A 17906-nucleotide genomic window follows, 5' to 3' on the forward strand; every position below is an offset into this window, starting at 1 on the left:
GGCATTTTGGGAGTACATCCGGTATACTCTTTGCATCAACCCTTATCAAAAATGAATGAGTATTATTTAGCAGCTCGGAAAATGGAAAAATGGAGTGTTAGGACTGCACGCTACAAGCCACAAGATGGCGCTTGGTGTGTTGTTGATACAACAACACACACTGCTTTTGTAAGTCAAATGAGATAGTGGGGGGAAAAACAAATATGTCGCCACAGTATGCAATGCTTATATGCTTTGACAGTTATTTATATCCTTGCTAAAAGCATAATTTTAATGCCTCTATTCTCGAGAAGGAAGAAAGTAAGCGGATTGCATGAATTTTCTTGGTCATAGCCATTTCTCTCTCGAATTCCATTTCTCTCTCTCGAATTCCGTTTCCCTCCCTCGCATTAAATGAAATAAAAATGTATCTTGCTCGACGTGTGTAAAAAAATAATCGTAAACAAGCCACGTTTGTGCGTGTTTGACTGGAAGGTCTGGCCAACGTTAAGCAGGAGCAGCAGCAGCCTTCGCTGCAGTTATACGACGCATGCGCAGTGGCAGCTAAGCGAAACATGGAAAAAAGGGGAATGTGCGTCAAGTTACAACTGATAAGCACTATCTCGTGAATATCTATGTGATGTGTATACAAAATAAAATGGGCTTTGAAAAAAAATGTCGATTGCGGCTAAAAGATAGCTAAACTTCAATAGTTTGTTTATTTGTCATTGCATGTGGTGGGAAATGACCAAACGACAATAGCAAACGACAGCAACGACGCCGCCCCAGTCCGCCTTGTCGTTTGCGCATACGTTTTCTTTGTAACGCCGGCTTATTTTGAAAAGCCAGAAACAAGAAGTGGCCAGTTTGGACGCCTGCTAGCTTAGCGCTCACCCCGCACCGCCTCCTCCTCTTCTTCCTCCTCCTCCTCCTCAGAGGAGAGCAGCTTGGTCAGAGTGACGGCGTCGGATGATTCTGCGGCACGAAAACCTTTATAAAAGCATCCCCCCCCCCAAAAAAAAAGCAAAACACTTCCGAAAAAAAGCAGCGGAGGGAAGCAGCTCGGAAGCCCGCTGCACTCGGGGGATGACATCCGCGCGCCATGGACTACAATAGCGAGGAGGCTTAGCGCGAACGGAGGACGGTCGGCGGACGATTCGAGCAAAACTGGGCTCGGGTTTTTTTTTTTTTTTTTTTTTTTTTTTGGTGGAACATCTGTAGAGCATAATGTGGCCGTCGGCTGTCGTCCCTCCGAGGTCGAGTTAAGACGCGCTATTTTACAGCTTTCCACGCTCCCACTTTCTCGGCTAAAAAAAAAATCGAGCTAATTCTTCACCTCCCGGGGAGCATTGAAGTCATCTGCGAGGGGGGGAAACGAGACTTAATCGTCTCCGTAGCGACGAGGAAAATCCGCTTTCTCACCCCCCCCACCCCCCTTCTCTGTCGGACTCGCCCTGCTTTTCTCCCCCCACCCGGACACCCCCCCACCCCTCGCTCCACGACCCGCGTTTTACATGCTGTGTTCCCCCTGAAGTTCTCGCTCCTCAAATTCCCCACCACCCCGACCGCCGAGGATGCCGGATCAGATATCTGTGTCCGAGTTCCTCTCGGAGACCACCGAGGATTACAATTCGCCCACCACGTCCAGCTTCACCACCCGGCTGCAGAGCTGCAGGAACACCGTCAACGTTCTAGAAGAGGTGAGTGTTGTTTGGGGGGGGGATTTGGCACCACCACCTACACAGGATGCGTGCAAAAAAAAAAATGTTTATACCACTGCAACCGTGTGCATTTGCATTCTGATCGTAGCACCTGTAGGCTATTTACATGCAATTTTCCTCAATGCATTAGAAGCATGAAGTGGGGGGGGTCTTTCTTTCTTTCTTCTTCTTCTCCTTCAGTACGTGAACGCCCCCCAAGCGCTCTGGCTCCCCCCCCCCCCTCTCTGAAGGTGAACTCGCGTGTCCTCCTGGTCCTTTTCTTGCCACATAAGAGCTCGATAAAGAGCGGGATTGGGCAACCGTGATGGAGGATGTGTCGGTTACGTAACCGCCGAGCGGTGACGTGCTTTGGAGGTTCATGGCTGAACCAGAGTGGCCTAAAAAAAAAAAAAAGTGGTCAACAAGAGATATTTTAGATATGTTTTGCATCGCGATGATTCATCCTCCCGAGTTTGTGTATTTTTTTTTTGCAGGACTTTCGTTGCAATAGTTTCCGCCAACTAGGCCGGTGTGGAAGCAGATCAGTGCCGCTGCCGGGATTTGAATTTGAAATCGCATTTTCAGTCGTTGGATTTCAGCGTAACCTTTCCGACGTTAACAATGGACGGGTTTCCAATGACATCGGCCGCAGTCCTTCGACGAATCGGATAAGTTAACGACAGGAAGAAAAAAAAAAAAACTTAACGCTTCACCTATCAGCTGAGTTCGCTGACCTCGATGACACACAAGATGGCATAGTTGGAAACCTGTCCATTCAAGTGGCGACAATTTGCTGTCTAAAATTCACCGTCTGTGCCATCACGTTAGAACCGAACCAGCCAATCCGGTTACGCTTTCTTAGCAGGTGACTAAGAAAGCTGAACTGCCATTGGCTGGTTGTTCTGCCTGGTGGCGCAGACGGTGAATTTTAGATGGTGAATTTTAGCCACAAAAAAAAAATACTGGATGGCTCATTGGCCACCAAAAATTAAGTTGCCGTCCGCCATCTTGATACTCCGAAAACAAGCACCCCGACCTGTGCGTTAATCGCCAGGTTCGTGGCTGTGAGAAAACATTCCACAGGTAAGTTAGAAAGATTTACTTTGAGGCTGTTAAAGTTTGTTTATAAAGGTTTTTTTTTTTTTAATTTTCTGCTATGCTTAATTCACTTGAACAAAGTTTTGTTTACGGTCGTTGTTGTTCACTCTCTGCTTGACCTTTATAGGCCAATATTTTCCCAAACTTCATCATTGGATAAGCAAGAAATCACATTTTCTGTGAATTTTTTTGATGAATTTCATAATACAGAACTCTGCAAATTGAATTCGATTTTCAAATGCGAGGAAACAAGTTGAAATTTTCCGTCTGAAATAGGACGTCGCAGAGACAACAAATGAACTTTTTAGCGTTTACCATGTATTTTTCCATTGCGAGTCCTTATTTCCAAAAATATATCTAACTGACTGACTTAAAATGGAATGTTTTTATGACAAAATAATGCTTGGATTTTTGCTATGTTATGATGATAGTGCTTCACGGCGTACTTTGGGAAAAGTTAACATGTCACGGAAATTGGGCCCGAGGTAATATCCAAGGTTTCTCGCTAGTCACGGTGTTCTATGTCTTTCCTTTGCACTTTGCCGTTTTTGTCTTACCAAGTCAAATTAAAAATCCTTCATGTTACCAGAAGTAAAAAAATGTCAAAGCTCACACGACCAGTTTTAATTCTACATGGCAAACTTTGAGGAAAAAAAAACCCTGCCATAATCCAACCCGTAAACTGTGTCCTCCACATGTTTTGGGAGTACCAAGATGGCGGCCAAGTGGCTCCAACCAATCGATGTGTATGCGCTATCCATTTTTTTTTTTTTTGGTTAGTTTAATGATTGTAGCCAATTGAATTTCAGACAGCGAATTGTAGCAACTATTGAAAATGTCATCACTTTACATTTCAAATTCAAATCCCGTTGGCACTAGTCTACTTCCATAGGCTGGCATGTGTGCTATTTCTTCACTTAAAAGGTCTGACGTTCTCGAGTTTTTACGTCACATTTGCGAGGCTGCTCCTCGTTTTAGGAAAAAGGCTCACAAACGTGCGAGCAAACTTAATAATATCTCAACTGAAATTTTCTGTATGATGTTGATGTTTTGCATGGCGTTTTGCATCACCGCATTTCAAGTTTTTGGCTCACTTTTTTGAGGCACGTTTGCCGCTAGCTGGCACCGGCCTTGGGCCTTCGTTGGGAATGAGTGTCACACACACACGCACACAAAAAGACAAACAAAATAGTAACATTTTTATCATAGTTGAATGGAAGTCTTGGAATATTTGTCACGTGAGGTTTCTGAGTGACGTTCAAGATGCATTTCCCGGGAACAGTAGCTAGTTCAAGTGCTGGAGCTCACAGATTAGCGAGAAAAAGCCAAATGCGCTAGCTACGTGCGCCAAAAACGGCAACAACAACGCACCTTTTTTGCGTTATTCTTCATGCTGTGTCATCTTACATCACGTCCCGGCCCGCGTAATCAGGTCAGGCGGGCCGGGGGGCCTCCCGTGTGTTGCCCACCTCAGGACCACCCCCCCACGTCCTGGCATCCCGATTAAATGGAGCATCAAACCGGGGGAATCTCGCACAGACGCACACCTTCGCTCCGATGCCTAAACGTGACCTCGTTTTCAAACGTAGAACACAACAGGCTCGCCGCCGACCTGGAGCGCCCGCAGGCCCCCTGGCGTTTGGTGGAGTCCGTACGCGGAATATTTTCGGATGGAAGAAGTGAAAAGAAGATGGAATGATCACTAGCGGCTAACTAGCACGGCAATGAGTTGTCGAGCTTGGTGCTTTCGGAGTGAGTGTCACAAAAAAAGCAAATGTTCACGTTTTGCATATGCCACTATGACTTCTTCTGTGTTTTGGCCCGCTAGCTAATGCTAGCAGCTAATCTGTGCTCCGTTTCGAATAAGCGTCAGTTAGCTTGTCCGCCAGTTGTACTGAGGAAAAAGCTGGGGTGGTAGGAAACCTCCCCAAACGAAAAACATCTGTCTGAGGAGAGCGGCGGCCATGTGCACCAGTAGCCACTATGGATTTTTATCTCTCCCCCGCCTCTTGGTTACCGGGATCACATGACAGGGTGGACGTGTTCAACTCTGCGACATTTCCATTCTTTTGTCGTTTTTCCCTTGCCGCGTTCGCAAAGCGAATGATGCAAAAGTACTCTGTAAATATTTCAGGAATGTAACCTGAGGCTGAAAGCTGACCACAGGCTGACTCATTATTTCATTCCCATTCATTATTGATCGCTCCCTGCTCCGTCGCCGCAGCAACATGTGCTAATGTTATGCTAATATTAGCTTCCATTTAACTACCTATCTGTTCATCTAGTCTTCAAGTTTCTAGCTAGCTCTGGAGCTCATTTATTTTTCTTCTTGCTTGTAATGTTATCCCAATCTTCTATCTGTCTATAGTACTCACCTCACAATAACTTTTGCCAGATAGCTAGCTATGATGCCAACATGTTAACATTTGTTTTTCCACCAAATTTATAATATGAGCTTCTATGTACCTAGTTTTGTCCTTTCCATACCGACCTAGTTACCCGTGTAACAACCTAACTATAACAATAGCCAACTATGCTAGTTGTAGCTAATTAACACGGGCAATTTCTTCTCTTTCTACTAGAAACATTCTAATATGTGACTCGCTACCTAGCTTTAGCTGTAGCTCGCTAACTACACTCTACATTGGCACCAACTTAGTGGATTTTCTCATTTGTCCGACCAAAGTACTAATATTAGTACACAACTACGTAGCTACAACCTTCACTTTTGCTAAATAGGATGGTTTACGCATAGCGTATCTATGCTAGCTGTAGCTAATTAACATGAGCAATTTCTTCTCTTTCCACTAGAAACATTCTAATATGTGACTCGCTACCTAGCTTTAGCTGTAGCTCGCTAATTACACTCTACATTGGGACCGACTCAGTCGATTTTCTTATTCGTCCGCCCAAAGTACTAATATTAGTACACACTCACGTAGCCACAACCTTCACCGTTGCTAAAAAGGATTGTTTAGCCATAGCGTATCAGTGTTGCCTTTATGAAAGAAAATAACGGATTTGTCCTCGGATGAGAGCTAACGGCCTCGACGTCGAAACGCGAGCTAATCATCGCAGCATCGAGTACATTGAGGGACAAGACGAGACAAGCGCAAATGCATTCATATTTGCTTTTTTTTTATTTTTTTTTCCGACTCGCGCGTCGGAACACTCCACAGGCAAGTGTTGACCCACTTTTGCTTTTCATCCCCGCATACAAAGAGAACCCTCGCTACCGACGCCGTTCCGACAGAAAGGAGCCGACGCAAAATGGCGAAGAATGCGCGCCACCCCCCGCCCCCCGTTTATTAACGCTGACGTGCTTTGATGTAACGGTGCTACTTTTAGAGTCGCGGGCGACAAGGAAAGCCCTCCTTTCATGCAGCGTGACGTGGGCCACGTCGGGAATAATGTTGACTTTTCACAGTCTTCCCGTTCAGTGGGCTTGACCCTTTTTCTTTCTTTTTCTTTCTTTTCTTTTTTTGCATAACAGCCTTTTCAATAGAAGCCGTGACTGCAAAAGGATGTGACAGTGAATGTGGAGTTTTGTTCCGAGCCGCTGTGTTTTCAATTTAGAAAAAAATATGCACAAAACATCATCGGTCGTGCCGGTTTTATATCTTTGGCCAAGCTTTGTTGAAAAGTTCAACATCAATAAGTTTTTCTGTATAGGGAAGTGCGTCGTCTTTGGTTTGTCTTCTTTTTGGGAAAGTGCAACTACATCTATTTAAAGCACAAGTGTCATCCCTATAAATGTTCTAAAATAGATATTGAAATGAAAAAAATACATATAACATTATTCACTTCAATGTCTGTACAAAATAATAAATATGAGCGGAGAGCGCGTCATCCACGCGCAAAGTTGGGGAGGTGTCATTTGACATCCGAGTGGTCGCCATATTGGCTGCATCTACTGCCCGGGACGTCACCCCCGGACATCCGCCGTTGAAAACACGGCGTGGCCCCCGCTATCGGACACGCCCCTTCAGACATGTGAGCTCTTTTCGACCGGGGCAATATTGCCCTATCATTTCGAGCCGTATTTAGATGATATGCGGATCGCTTCTAACTTAAAACAGACTCCCAGACAGTATGTATGAACCAGCCCGGCCGAAGCCGTGCTCGTCCGCCCACCTACTATGGGACACGGAAGCTCTTTTCAAAGAAGAGAACATCTCACAATCGGGTGAAGTGACCGGGGCAATATTACGCTATTGTTTCGAGCCATATTTAGATGATATGCGGATCACGGCCAAACCGCTTGCGGCCAAAGCACCTCTCCGTTCAATCCACCTCGGTGCGGTGTAGATGAGCCAGATCGGCGGAAACGGCGCCGACGGGCACATCGACACATTTAGCACCTCTGATTTACGGATGCGGATCTTTTGTTACCATCTGAAAGGATTACGTGGTCCACCCCAAACTATTGTTTCTTTTTTTTTTAGTAGCTCTATACACACCTACCTGTTATTTGGAACCCACGCAGCTCTCGTCCTTTGCACCCGTGCAATCCATTTTTCACGACGAACCGGGTCTCTTGGAAACTCATGAAGGGTAAATCCATCCTCCCGAGTGTGCGAGAAACATCCACCAATGCAGCGAGCCGGCATTTTGACTAACACGAAGGAACAAAGAGCGACCGTTCCGCAGGTAAAACTAATAGAAACAAACGAGTCCGCTTGTGGGCGCTACTGCCCTGTACGTCACTTCCTGCTTCTTCTCGAGAACCAATCCCTCGAGAGGATTTTCATGGCGGGAGTTACAAAAACTCATACACGTCAAAATCATGTTTTGTGGTGGAAAAAATTGGTAAATACCGGCTGCCAATTTTTCATTAATAACATCCTAAAAATCAAGCATTTCATGACAGTGGCCCTTTAAGAGGAATCACTTTTATTGTCAGGAACATGTATGCATCCACGCACATGAAATTAATCATTTAATACTTTTTTGTACCAAAGGATGGAATCTCAAAATAAATGCTTTAGTAATGATCACTTGTACTTTGTCACCATTTGAAAGACTTAATTTAACAATACGGCTTTAGTGAGTCCGATCAAGCGTGTTGGTTGTGCGCCGCGGACGCGTGACATCATGAACATGGCTGAACCGACGTTGATCTTGTCTTGTGAAAGCCCTTTTGCGCGGCTGACCTTCATGTGTTGTCACGTGTGGCGCTTTCCCGTCCGTCCCAACAATGCGGGCACAGTTCTCCGCTACACTACCGACTTGTACGTTTGCTTGCAGAATTGCTCACTACAATAAATATGTAATAAACAGTTTAGGATTTTTTTTTTTTTTTTTTTTTTTGGCATGATGCTTATGCGAACACATTCACTTTGCTTGCAGAGCTAGCAAGCTAGCACTGATGCCCATCAAGGTCTGTCTGGTTAACACATTTTAGCAAAATGCTGATATTAGCTTATGCCTACCCATCTACCTACTTACTTACATAGCTTGCTACAAATAATTAATTACATATCTACGCATGGGTAGCTATCTCACACTTTTTGATCTGTGTGCTAGCGGTGACGCTAAGTTAGGAGGATAATGGTCATCAGCGCATTCTACGTGTGCTCACAGCAAGAAAACCAGAAGACCAAGGATGCAGGTACTTTGTGCTGCACACAGTAAAATGTCGTACGATTATGAAAAGGAAACTTGGGATAAATTCAAGTTCCCCCCCCCCAAAAAAAAAAAAAAAAAAAAAATGAAAAATCTTACTATAGATAGCAGATGGTTTGGCTTTAACAAAAAAGCACCAGTGCTTAAAGTGCCACTGTCATGAAATGCATGATTTTTAGTATGCTATTAATGGATGGATTGTCTTTTTGTCACTCCCGCCATGAAAATCCTCCTGAGGGATTTGTTTTCGAGAAGAAGCAGGAAGTGACGTTAGTAGCAGGAGTCCACACAAGTGATCTCGTCTTGTTTATGCTAGTTTTACCTGCTGGAAGGTAGCTCGTTGTTCCTTTGTGTTAGCCAAAATGCCGGCTCGTTGCATTTCTGGATATTTTTTGAAGACTCGGGAGGATGGATTCATTCTAAATACTTTTCAAGAAGACCTGGTTTGTCGCGAAAAATGAATTGCACGGGCGCAAAGGACAAAAATGCCCGTCAATGTGTCCGTCGGCGCCGTGTCCGCCGATCACGGCTTCGGCCGGGGCGGCTCATCTGCGCCGCGCGGAGGTGGATCGGACGGGGAGGTGGTTTGGCCGTGATCCGCATATCATCTAAATATGGCTCGAAACGATAGGGTAATATTGCCCCAGTCACTTCACTCTTTTGTGAGACGTTCTCTACTTTGAAAAGAGCTTCCGTGTCCCATCGTAGGTGGGCGGACGAGCCGCCGCCGAAGCCGTCCCTTGACCTTTAAGAAGGCTCACAGAAAGATGCAAATACTGACCCACTCTTTCTCGCCTAAATCTGGCCGACAGCAGGAGGTTGGGGTGGGGGGGGGGAATCAGTGGGTGCAGAGGCAGGGGCGTGTGTCGGAAGAGGGGGGACTTATCAACTGGCGGCTAATAGCCCCCGGTGATATACGCAGTGCAGCTGCGGCAGCGGCCGGCCGACAGCTGTGTCGCGCCGGCCGATTATCAGATTTCAGCCCCAGACGTCAAACAAGCAAGGCATCATGTGCCCCCCCCCCGCGCTGCGCAAGGCGGAACAATTTACAAAATGACTCCGGTTTGTTGACATTCAAAGGACAACGTCTACCCCCTTTTTTTTTTTTTTTTTTTGTGGGGTGACGCTGTTCTATTTAATGTCCGGGTTATTCTGTAATGAGGCGTTATGATCGGCAATCTGGCAAAAGGAGGTTTTGCACAAACTCTTGGCAGAGCTGCGGCTTCAAGCAGTTTTTCATTTTCTGCTTTATTAAATCAGGCGTTACTATGTCAGATTATTTTATTTTTTTGGTGCCGTCCATAACTAGTTTTGTTGTTTTTAATTCGGTCTTCAAATGTATTTGCATTTCGGTCACCTGTGCATTTTCTCTACCGCTTACCCTCATGTGGGTCCCGTGCATGATGGACCCTGAACTGGGCGCCGGCTGATTGCAGTATTAATTTTGCTACGTAATGTCGGGAATTGCATGTTGGCCGCCATCTTTTCTCCATCTTCCTCCTCCTCCATGACATTATAAGCGATGCGCTAAGTTGATCTATGTGGGGTGGGGGCAGGGGTGCGGGGACCGTACATTGTGTTTCTCTTTCTCGCAGACTTCTTGATGGTGCTTGTCCTCGGCGCACATCGGCAACTATTTGTGCGTGGGTGGACAGGAAAAACCTCGAACGGTGTCTCTGCGTCCAAATTTGAAAACAACCTTGCCTCGAACTATACCCGCATGCTCAACGTGCAAGTGGGCGCGATTTGTTGTAGGCATTGTATCGGAAAAAAAAATTTGGTGCAGTTTTTTTTTACATGGTTGACATGTAAATCGGCATACTTTAGTGTCAGTCTTTACGCAGAAATTAGAATTTAGAAGTTACTTAATACCTCATTGACATCGGACCAAAAAATTTGTGAAATCTATTGACACATGATCTACTTTATTAAAGTGTGTGGGGAAAATCTGGATTTTATTGTTCTGTTTTTTATTTGTGGCAACATAACATTAACCGGGAGGGGTTCAGTGTCGAGCCGCAACTCCTCCGCGTTGATGAGGCGGCTGGGGCATCCGATTCGGATGCCTCCCGGACGCCTCCCTGGTGAGGTGTTCCGGGTCTTTTCGGAATGTCTGTCTGAGCATCCAAATAGCCTAAAAAGGGATGCAGCTGCGGTTTTAGCACCTCCCTAACACTGTCACGTCGTCTTAAACGTGTGAAATCCGAGACTCCGCCACAGACGGATGTCGAGGAATGCCGCGAAGCCGCCTCGCAGACGCGCACCCACGGCCGCTCGTGTCCAGGAACGTCTTTAGTTTGTCAAGGCCGCGCATTCTTTGACTCTCGGGTGTGCGAGTGGTGAACGGTTGCCGGGCGGTTGGCTGGCGTGGAAACAGATCTGCCGGTCTTATCAGCTGATAAGTGAAGAGATTTGCGAACAAAGCTAAATCGGAGTAGTTTGACTGCGATAAACCAACACCGCAGCTTTGTTCGAAGGAGGTGCAGCATTTTCTTCACAGATTCTTTTCTGTTCCGTAAATAATCAACACTTGGCACTTTTTTTTATACAGTAGGGGAGAGTTCATGTCGTGTCAAAAACCGGGTCCACGCCTTGACAAACTCAACCCACGATGTTTCGAGGATATGAATGGCATAAGCTAAAGAAGTAACATTGCGGGTGAAACAAAGACTCATATTTTGTGTAAATCCGGGTATTCTGCATACCGACTGACAGGGATGATAACTGGATGAATGAGTTTTGTTTGGTTCTTCCAAACATCCCTTCCACTTTCTCTAATTGTAACAGAGCAATCTACAGCTGATCTTACATGAAAAATGACTTTCCAGCCTGTGCAAAACCAAGAAAAAAATGTATTCCGATTCTTCACCGCATGTGGGTGTGATGAGGAAAACATGGTTCGGTGAAGGGATGCTCGCAAGAATGCTGCAAGCCACCTCCCAGCTGCCTTCAATTTTGTTTCGGCAAAAGTTCCTGTCTCAGAAAAAGTTCATCAACAAAAAGCAAACAATTAAAATCCAGGAATGTCACGGAAGATGTTTTTTCCCCTTGTTGGAGCTGTCTGACCTCAGCGCCCTCTTTGGAAGCGCTACATCCTCAAATTTTCCCCGTTCTCCACACTCAGTGTCAGAGAGCGCGAAATAGAGAGAAAGGGATGTCTTTGCTTCCTGCCAACGAGAAGGCTCCCCACCCTTCCTGCTTGAGTCACACTGTCACAGAAACTGAAACGGACTGAATCTGTTCTCAGACTTTATTTTGTCCTGTTGTAGGATAGCAACGTGTCGGTGAAGGCTGCGACATTGTGATATGTTAAAATATTTACAATGCTTAAAGGGTTTCAACTAAGTCCAAGAACTTGCACGGTGGTGTTCCAAAGAACAATGAACATGGATGGAAAATGTGTATAATCCTAGACTGATTTTTTTTTTTTTTTTATATTCTTGATTTTTCTGGACATCTCACACTCGCTGACTCGCTTAAAACTGACTAATGGCTGATAAGACTGATGTTTGTCATCGGGGGATCATTTCTATCTGATTCGGTCAGAAGATGATGAGACTTATCTTCTTGGGATAAGAGGAAAACAACGCTAGTCAGATTTAGCAATCCTTGTGCATGTTTAGTGAGGCACGACTTAGACGTTTTAAAGGAGAAGCTCACAGAAGCGTTCTTTAAACAACCGCTGTGTAAGTGCCTTTTGCTGTTTAGTCATTGCTCCTTCTTCCAAGACTATTAAAACGTCTGTAAGATCACCCAGGTCTTCGTGATAGTTTGTCATTTAAACTATCGATGCTACGTTACTCCAGCAAGTTTTATTTCTTGGTTGAAATCTTGATTTCAAATTGTTGGTAACCTGAAAGAAAGGACAGTAAAGTTCCCAGATTTTGTTTCTGGGTGAAGTTAATTTCATAGTTCTAGGCAAAAATTCTTCGATCTCACGTGACGTGCTTAGCTCATGGGTTAATGTTTGTAGTTATGGGGTTAAAGTTCCTTGGAAATGTTCTTGGTTCTAGGTCACGTTTCTAATTCTGGGCAAAAGTTGCTAGTTTCTACGGTTAAAATGAGTGTAAGTCCTCAAATCATTTCCTGATTTGTCTGTTAAACTCTGCAAGAGCCCCAGATTCTCACGAAATCGCCTCACGATGTCTCGTCTTTGTTTTTAGGAGAAGCAGATGTCGTTGGCAATAAATGTATCGGCCTAGATGTTTTTGTCCTGGCTTTCGGGGGAAGTCCTTTTTTTTTTTTTTCTCTCTGCCCTTTCCTGTTTTCCACTGCTGCGTGGCTAAAATTAGAATATTAACGCGTCTCAGAACTTGCGTTGGGATGCTCAAAGACTAAAACAGTCGAGGTCCCGCCAACAACAAAAACAAACAAACAAAAAAAAAAACCATAGAGCCGGCCTTGTTGGCCATCGGATCTTCCCACAAACTCCGCAGCAAAGAATTTGGACTCTGAGTGCGAGGTGACCAATGTCTCGTCTCCTTGGTAATGGCCAGATGGAGCAGTTTGGGATTAGTAAATCGCACGCTTCGGTGTCGAACGTTCGGTGTCATCGTGGCCGACGCACGCGGGAAGCCGACAAGCTCCAGCGTTTCCTGCTTCCTGTCAAAAGACGGCTGCATGGGGAAACGGTCAGCCTGCTGAGCGGGGATAAGGCCCGGAGGCAGGAAGCATGAAGTGGAGACGACCTCTCTTGTCTTTTGTGCCCCGTCAGGGTTTCCTGTGGCTCAGACCTCCTGGGCATGGTTCGCCGAGCAATTTGCCGACTACAATTGTCCGCTTTTCAGCAGTGCTGCTGAGTTAATACACAATGTTGTCAAGGGGGCCGACTAATTTTGCCACCCAACGACTGCAGTTTCGGGGGCAAGGCTAGACACACTGCAGCGCATGAATATGTGGATAGACAAGCGTCAAAACCCCGCCGGAATGGGACTGTTTTGCTGTTTGGAGCATTTCATATCGTAATATATCTGTTTTGGGATAAAGTTTCTCTGGATGAGTCCTTCTGTCTGCATGGATTCCTCCCCGTCCTTTACCTTCTGTTCGTGGCAGCCGAATTTCCACAATAATTTCGTAACCCTGTTTACGTCCCGCCTACAAATACTGTTTGTGGCAACGGAAATTGGAGGAGACGCGGTTTTCTCGTCTCTCTTAGGAAGGTCTGTTTAGGACAAGATCAGTCTATTGATCACGCTAGCACTCAAAAGTATTCTCACGCCGGCAGGTTGACGTCCACAAATGGACTTCCCTCCAGGGACAACCACGCCGTGTACTTTATAGTCTTTCCTCCCCAGTAAGTTGTCACAGATGTTATGTCGTCGTCACTGCTTTCTCTAATCCCCGAATCTGGTGAAGAATCCTTGTGAGGGTGTTCGGAGAGAGGGGAGGCCGGGTTTTGGCCAGGTCCCCGCTTGTTTCCAAGGGCTACAAAGACTGTGTGCCAAGACAGTGCTGCTTCATTGATTTTTAGCTTCCTCTCGCTTGAAAGGCTGCGTCTCTTCGCCGTTAGATTCAAGCACAAGCGCTCGCGTTACAACTGCAAAGAGCACAAAGACGCTCGGGTTTTAATTGTCGGTGCCGGCGCGGGCTTCATTTCACACCGCTTTATGATTGTCCAGTGGTGTCGAAGTGCACTGATGGAGCCCGTCCGAGGCATCTAAAATATTTGAAAATGCACTCGGTACGATGCAAACAACAGTGATAAACATCTGGGTCAATTGTTTGCATCTGGGAAGCTTCGCTGTTTACAGTTTGACGGCGAATAATCTCATCCCTCGCTGGTGGTGCGTTAATGAAATTGTCAGCCTCGCCGGGGGGGCCGACTTGTGCGACATCCGCCGTGTGACTCCCATGTCCGCTCGCGTGAGAACGTAAATCTCTCGCAGATCAGATGACGCTGAGACCATCGAGGTCCATTTTTGTTTTTAATACAACAAAACCTCGGAGAGATTGCGTTATCAAACCAATGATCAAGTAGTAGATTCGATAAATGGTAAATTCAGTCACGGTTTTCGTCACGGTTGCAGTTAAATTTGTAAGTCAAGGTAGAAGTGACTGGTCTAAGCCTGTAGTACTAGATATCATTACGAGCGGCTATTTTGACCTTTGTCTTCGCGCGACACACGAGGGCTAAGCAGTGAGGCGTTGTGGGTCGGCGGGGAGCTCAAAGTGTTTGGCCCCCGCCGCGACAAACTACCGCTGAGCTAATTGGTGACGAGCCTTGTGAAAGCGTCCAGAGAAGGCCGAGGACTGCTTAATTATGTTGTGAAGTCTAATTAGCCCGCTAGTGTGTTGACCACGTCTGTGTTTGCTTGCGCTGCTCTTAACCGACTAACCTCGGTGTCGGCGCGTACCGTCGTTTACGAGCGGCCGTGGCGGCGAGGCGTTGGTGCCGTCGGCGCGAATCATAAGCGGGGAAACGGAGCCGGACGCACGCGACCTCCTTTCGAAAGGCCACCCGGAGAATAACGAGGCTCCGAATTGCGGTGGCCTTTGTTGTTCTAATTAATTGATTGGGAATAGTAATGGCTGGAATGCAGCAAATATGACCGTTATTCGTCATATTACAATAACAATTTTTCCTCCATTTCCTCAGGCGTTAGACCAGGACCGCACTTCCCTGCAGAAGGTGAAGAAATCCGTCAAGGCCATCTACAATTCAGGACAAGGTGAGACCAAGGCTGAGCTGTCTAATAATAATATTTAGCATTTGCATTATTTAGTTGGCTGTATGTGTATTTGCATTTATCTGGCACCGGAACATATTAGAAACACAGTGCTGCTCTGCTAACGTAGTCTTAAACCCAAGATGTCCGCCGAACTGTGATGTTTTCTCTTTTGTTGCATAATTTTTTAACCCCTCGGGAACCTTTTAATGAAAAATGCAGCCTCAAATCACGCTAGTAAGACTTTTTTTTTTTTTGTCGCGTGCAAAATGACCTTCTGCGGGACAGATGGCGTTTTGTGTATTTATCCAGGCGCTCGACACCTGAGTTTGTTTTGTACGTCGCCGCGACGTGGATCCCCAGTAATTTTCCATTCGGTACTTACCCCCTCCCCGTCCTCTGTAAATTGGACAGTTTCAGATGTCTAGCCTCCAAACAAAAACAGAACAAAAATCTGAAAGTTTAGTTTAAGACTCACAATCGGAGGCAAAATTATGCGAAACATATGGACGACAGATGCGCTACAATCAGGTTATTTCGTTCTACTCTAGAGGTCGTGACATTTTCCCCGCATCCACTTTTTGGTTTCACATCAAGCCACTAATGGTAAATGTGTGCGTTTTTCAGGCCTTTTAAAAAAAATGAATCTAATACCGAAAGTTAAATTACTTTCACTATCCATTTCTGCAGTTTGCCTATTCTCACGCTAACAGAGGTCGGTACTCGCAGTCAGAAAATGACTCAGCAAAACTGAGGACCGGAAGGGAACAAACACCCGCGCTTGTTTGTTAGCTATCCGGAGACCATTTAGTTTGTTTCAACCACAATATAAACAAGATATGTGCAGGAGTTAGCTTTATTATTTTTGGTAACACTTAAGATGCGAAAGCAAGATCCATATAAGCCACGATTTAATTTGAAACAAACTCTTAGCTTTTTCGCCGTCTATTTCTGTTGGCTAACATCCCTTTGGCGGGGGATTAGGCCACAAAACTATGCTAACACTTAGCAGGGCCGGAGATGACTCGACCCAGACAGAAACAAACGCCCCGCATTTGTTTATTGGCTGCCCACAGAGTCTGAAACCAAAAATTTGAACATTTGTTGCCAACGTGGACATGATGTGGGCAGTGTGGTACAGAAGCTAATAGTACGCCCTGTAACCCGAGTGGATGTCGTTGTCGTGCTCCTAAGCAAGATACTTCACTCAGATTGCCTACGATTGAGTGTAGTTGAATGTTTAGTGCTGGTCGAAGGCACAGAATGGCAGCCACGCTTCCATCACGCTGCCCCAAAGTAGCTGTGACTTCACATGTAGCTCACCCCGACCGAATTTGACAGACTGAATGATTAATGCATGAAATTTTAGCGGTTCATTGATATGATATGTCATGTATTATTAGTATTGCGATAGCTAGCATAGTAGTTTGTCTTGTTGCTAAACTGAAAAGGTTAAAATGTCATTAAAACCAGTTAGAAAACAACTTCTCAAATTGTGGGCTCAAAGAAAAACAAACTGCTTATTGAGTGTCTAGAAAGGGCAAAACTGTGTCGGGTGTTCATGCTAATGCTAATCCTGAGCCACAGATCTCAGGGCAGGAACGCGAACCATCGTTTTCCCTCTGTTGTGTAGACCATGTCCAAAATGAAGAAAACTACGCCCAGGCTTTGGACAAATTCGGCAGCAACTTCATCAGCCGGGACAATCCGGACCTTGGCACGGCTTTTGTCAAATTCTCCTCGCTCACCAAGGAGCTGTCGGCACTCCTGAAGAACCTGGTGAGTCCCAAAAACTGGAGTGTATCCGGCTCAGTGTTGCAGGAATTTTTGTTTACTTTGGTCCACTGGGGAAAACGGGCAGGGATTATTTTGGTTGTCACGACAGTAATTGGTTTACGTGTGTGGATTAGGATTATGCGAGGCTCTGGACTTCCTTTGTGTGGGGGAAGGTCAAAAAGTTAACCGGGGTGTTTAAAAAGTAAAGGTCTGTTGTGAGTGTAACTACAATTAGACGTGAAGCGGCCATTTTAGCGTCCTTTAAAGACGCTAGCTAATGCTACCTAATTTGAATCGTGTGCATGAGACAAATGGACAATGCTGGATTGCGAGGAATTTGAGATTGTCTTTCCACGTGAGCGGCAACGTTTACTGACTCGCCATAAAACCCGAAACGCTAATGATTTAGTGCGTGGACACACGCCACAGCCGCTGAGACTTGTCCTTCTCCCAGACACGAGGGTCTTATCCGCAAGCTGCGGATTCCGCCCCCACTCTGAACGTTCACGTTGAGTAATGTCTCCTGTTTGGATCCGCTACGAGTCGCGGGCCCCTCGCTCGCTACCTCGCTTCCCGCGCGGCAGACCGCCAGATTAGCCGCCCGTAAATACATCTGCGGCGGCACGGCCCGCGCGCCGTCGGGATGAATGATCTCTTCCCGCGCTCCCCCCCCCGCGTCCTCCCCCTTTGTCTTTACTACGTCGTGCTTTTCATCCCGTGCGTTGCAAGAATTGGATAACTGCGCCCCGAAGGCTCCCAGCCGGAGCCGCAAATGACTTATTGACGAATGAGCGACGCACCGTCCCGGTTGTTGCGCAGGCCTCGACATAAGGGATTTAGAGCCGAGCCGTATATTCAGCCGATATTTTTCAGTGTTTATTCCTTTTTGGTGTTCCGGGACGGGCGGAAGGCAGCCAGTTAAAGATTTTTTTTTTTTTTTTTTTTTTCAAAGGGAAGGCTCTTAAGAAGCACATTAGTGTCCATTAAATGTTGTTTACGTCCTTGATTGCCGCTCTACGTTTTTGTGTGTGTGTGTGGGGTATAAATGCTTATTCGCGCTGTA

The 17906-nt window shown here is 45.9% G+C and overlaps 1 protein-coding gene across 3 annotated transcripts in view; it reads left to right on the top strand.

Moving 5' to 3' along the window:
• Positions 1-854: 854 nt before the first annotated feature.
• asap1b (ArfGAP with SH3 domain, ankyrin repeat and PH domain 1b) overlaps positions 855-17906 on the top strand; it is a 40415-nt gene continuing 23363 nt past the window's right edge. The window contains exons 1-3 of one of the 3 annotated variants that reach the window (XM_061805395.1): positions 855-1679; positions 14998-15070; positions 16701-16846. In XM_061805395.1, the coding sequence (XP_061661379.1) occupies positions 1554-1679; positions 14998-15070; positions 16701-16846 (345 nt within the window). In that variant the 5' untranslated portion in view covers positions 855-1553. The remainder of the gene's footprint in view (positions 1680-14997; positions 15071-16700; positions 16847-17906) is intronic. The other 2 variants (XM_061805394.1, XM_061805393.1) reach the window with 2 other exon arrangements.

Source organism: Syngnathoides biaculeatus, chromosome 19, assembly GCF_019802595.1.
Source record: "Syngnathoides biaculeatus isolate LvHL_M chromosome 19, ASM1980259v1, whole genome shotgun sequence".
NCBI classification, from domain to species: domain Eukaryota; kingdom Metazoa; phylum Chordata; class Actinopteri; order Syngnathiformes; family Syngnathidae; genus Syngnathoides; species Syngnathoides biaculeatus.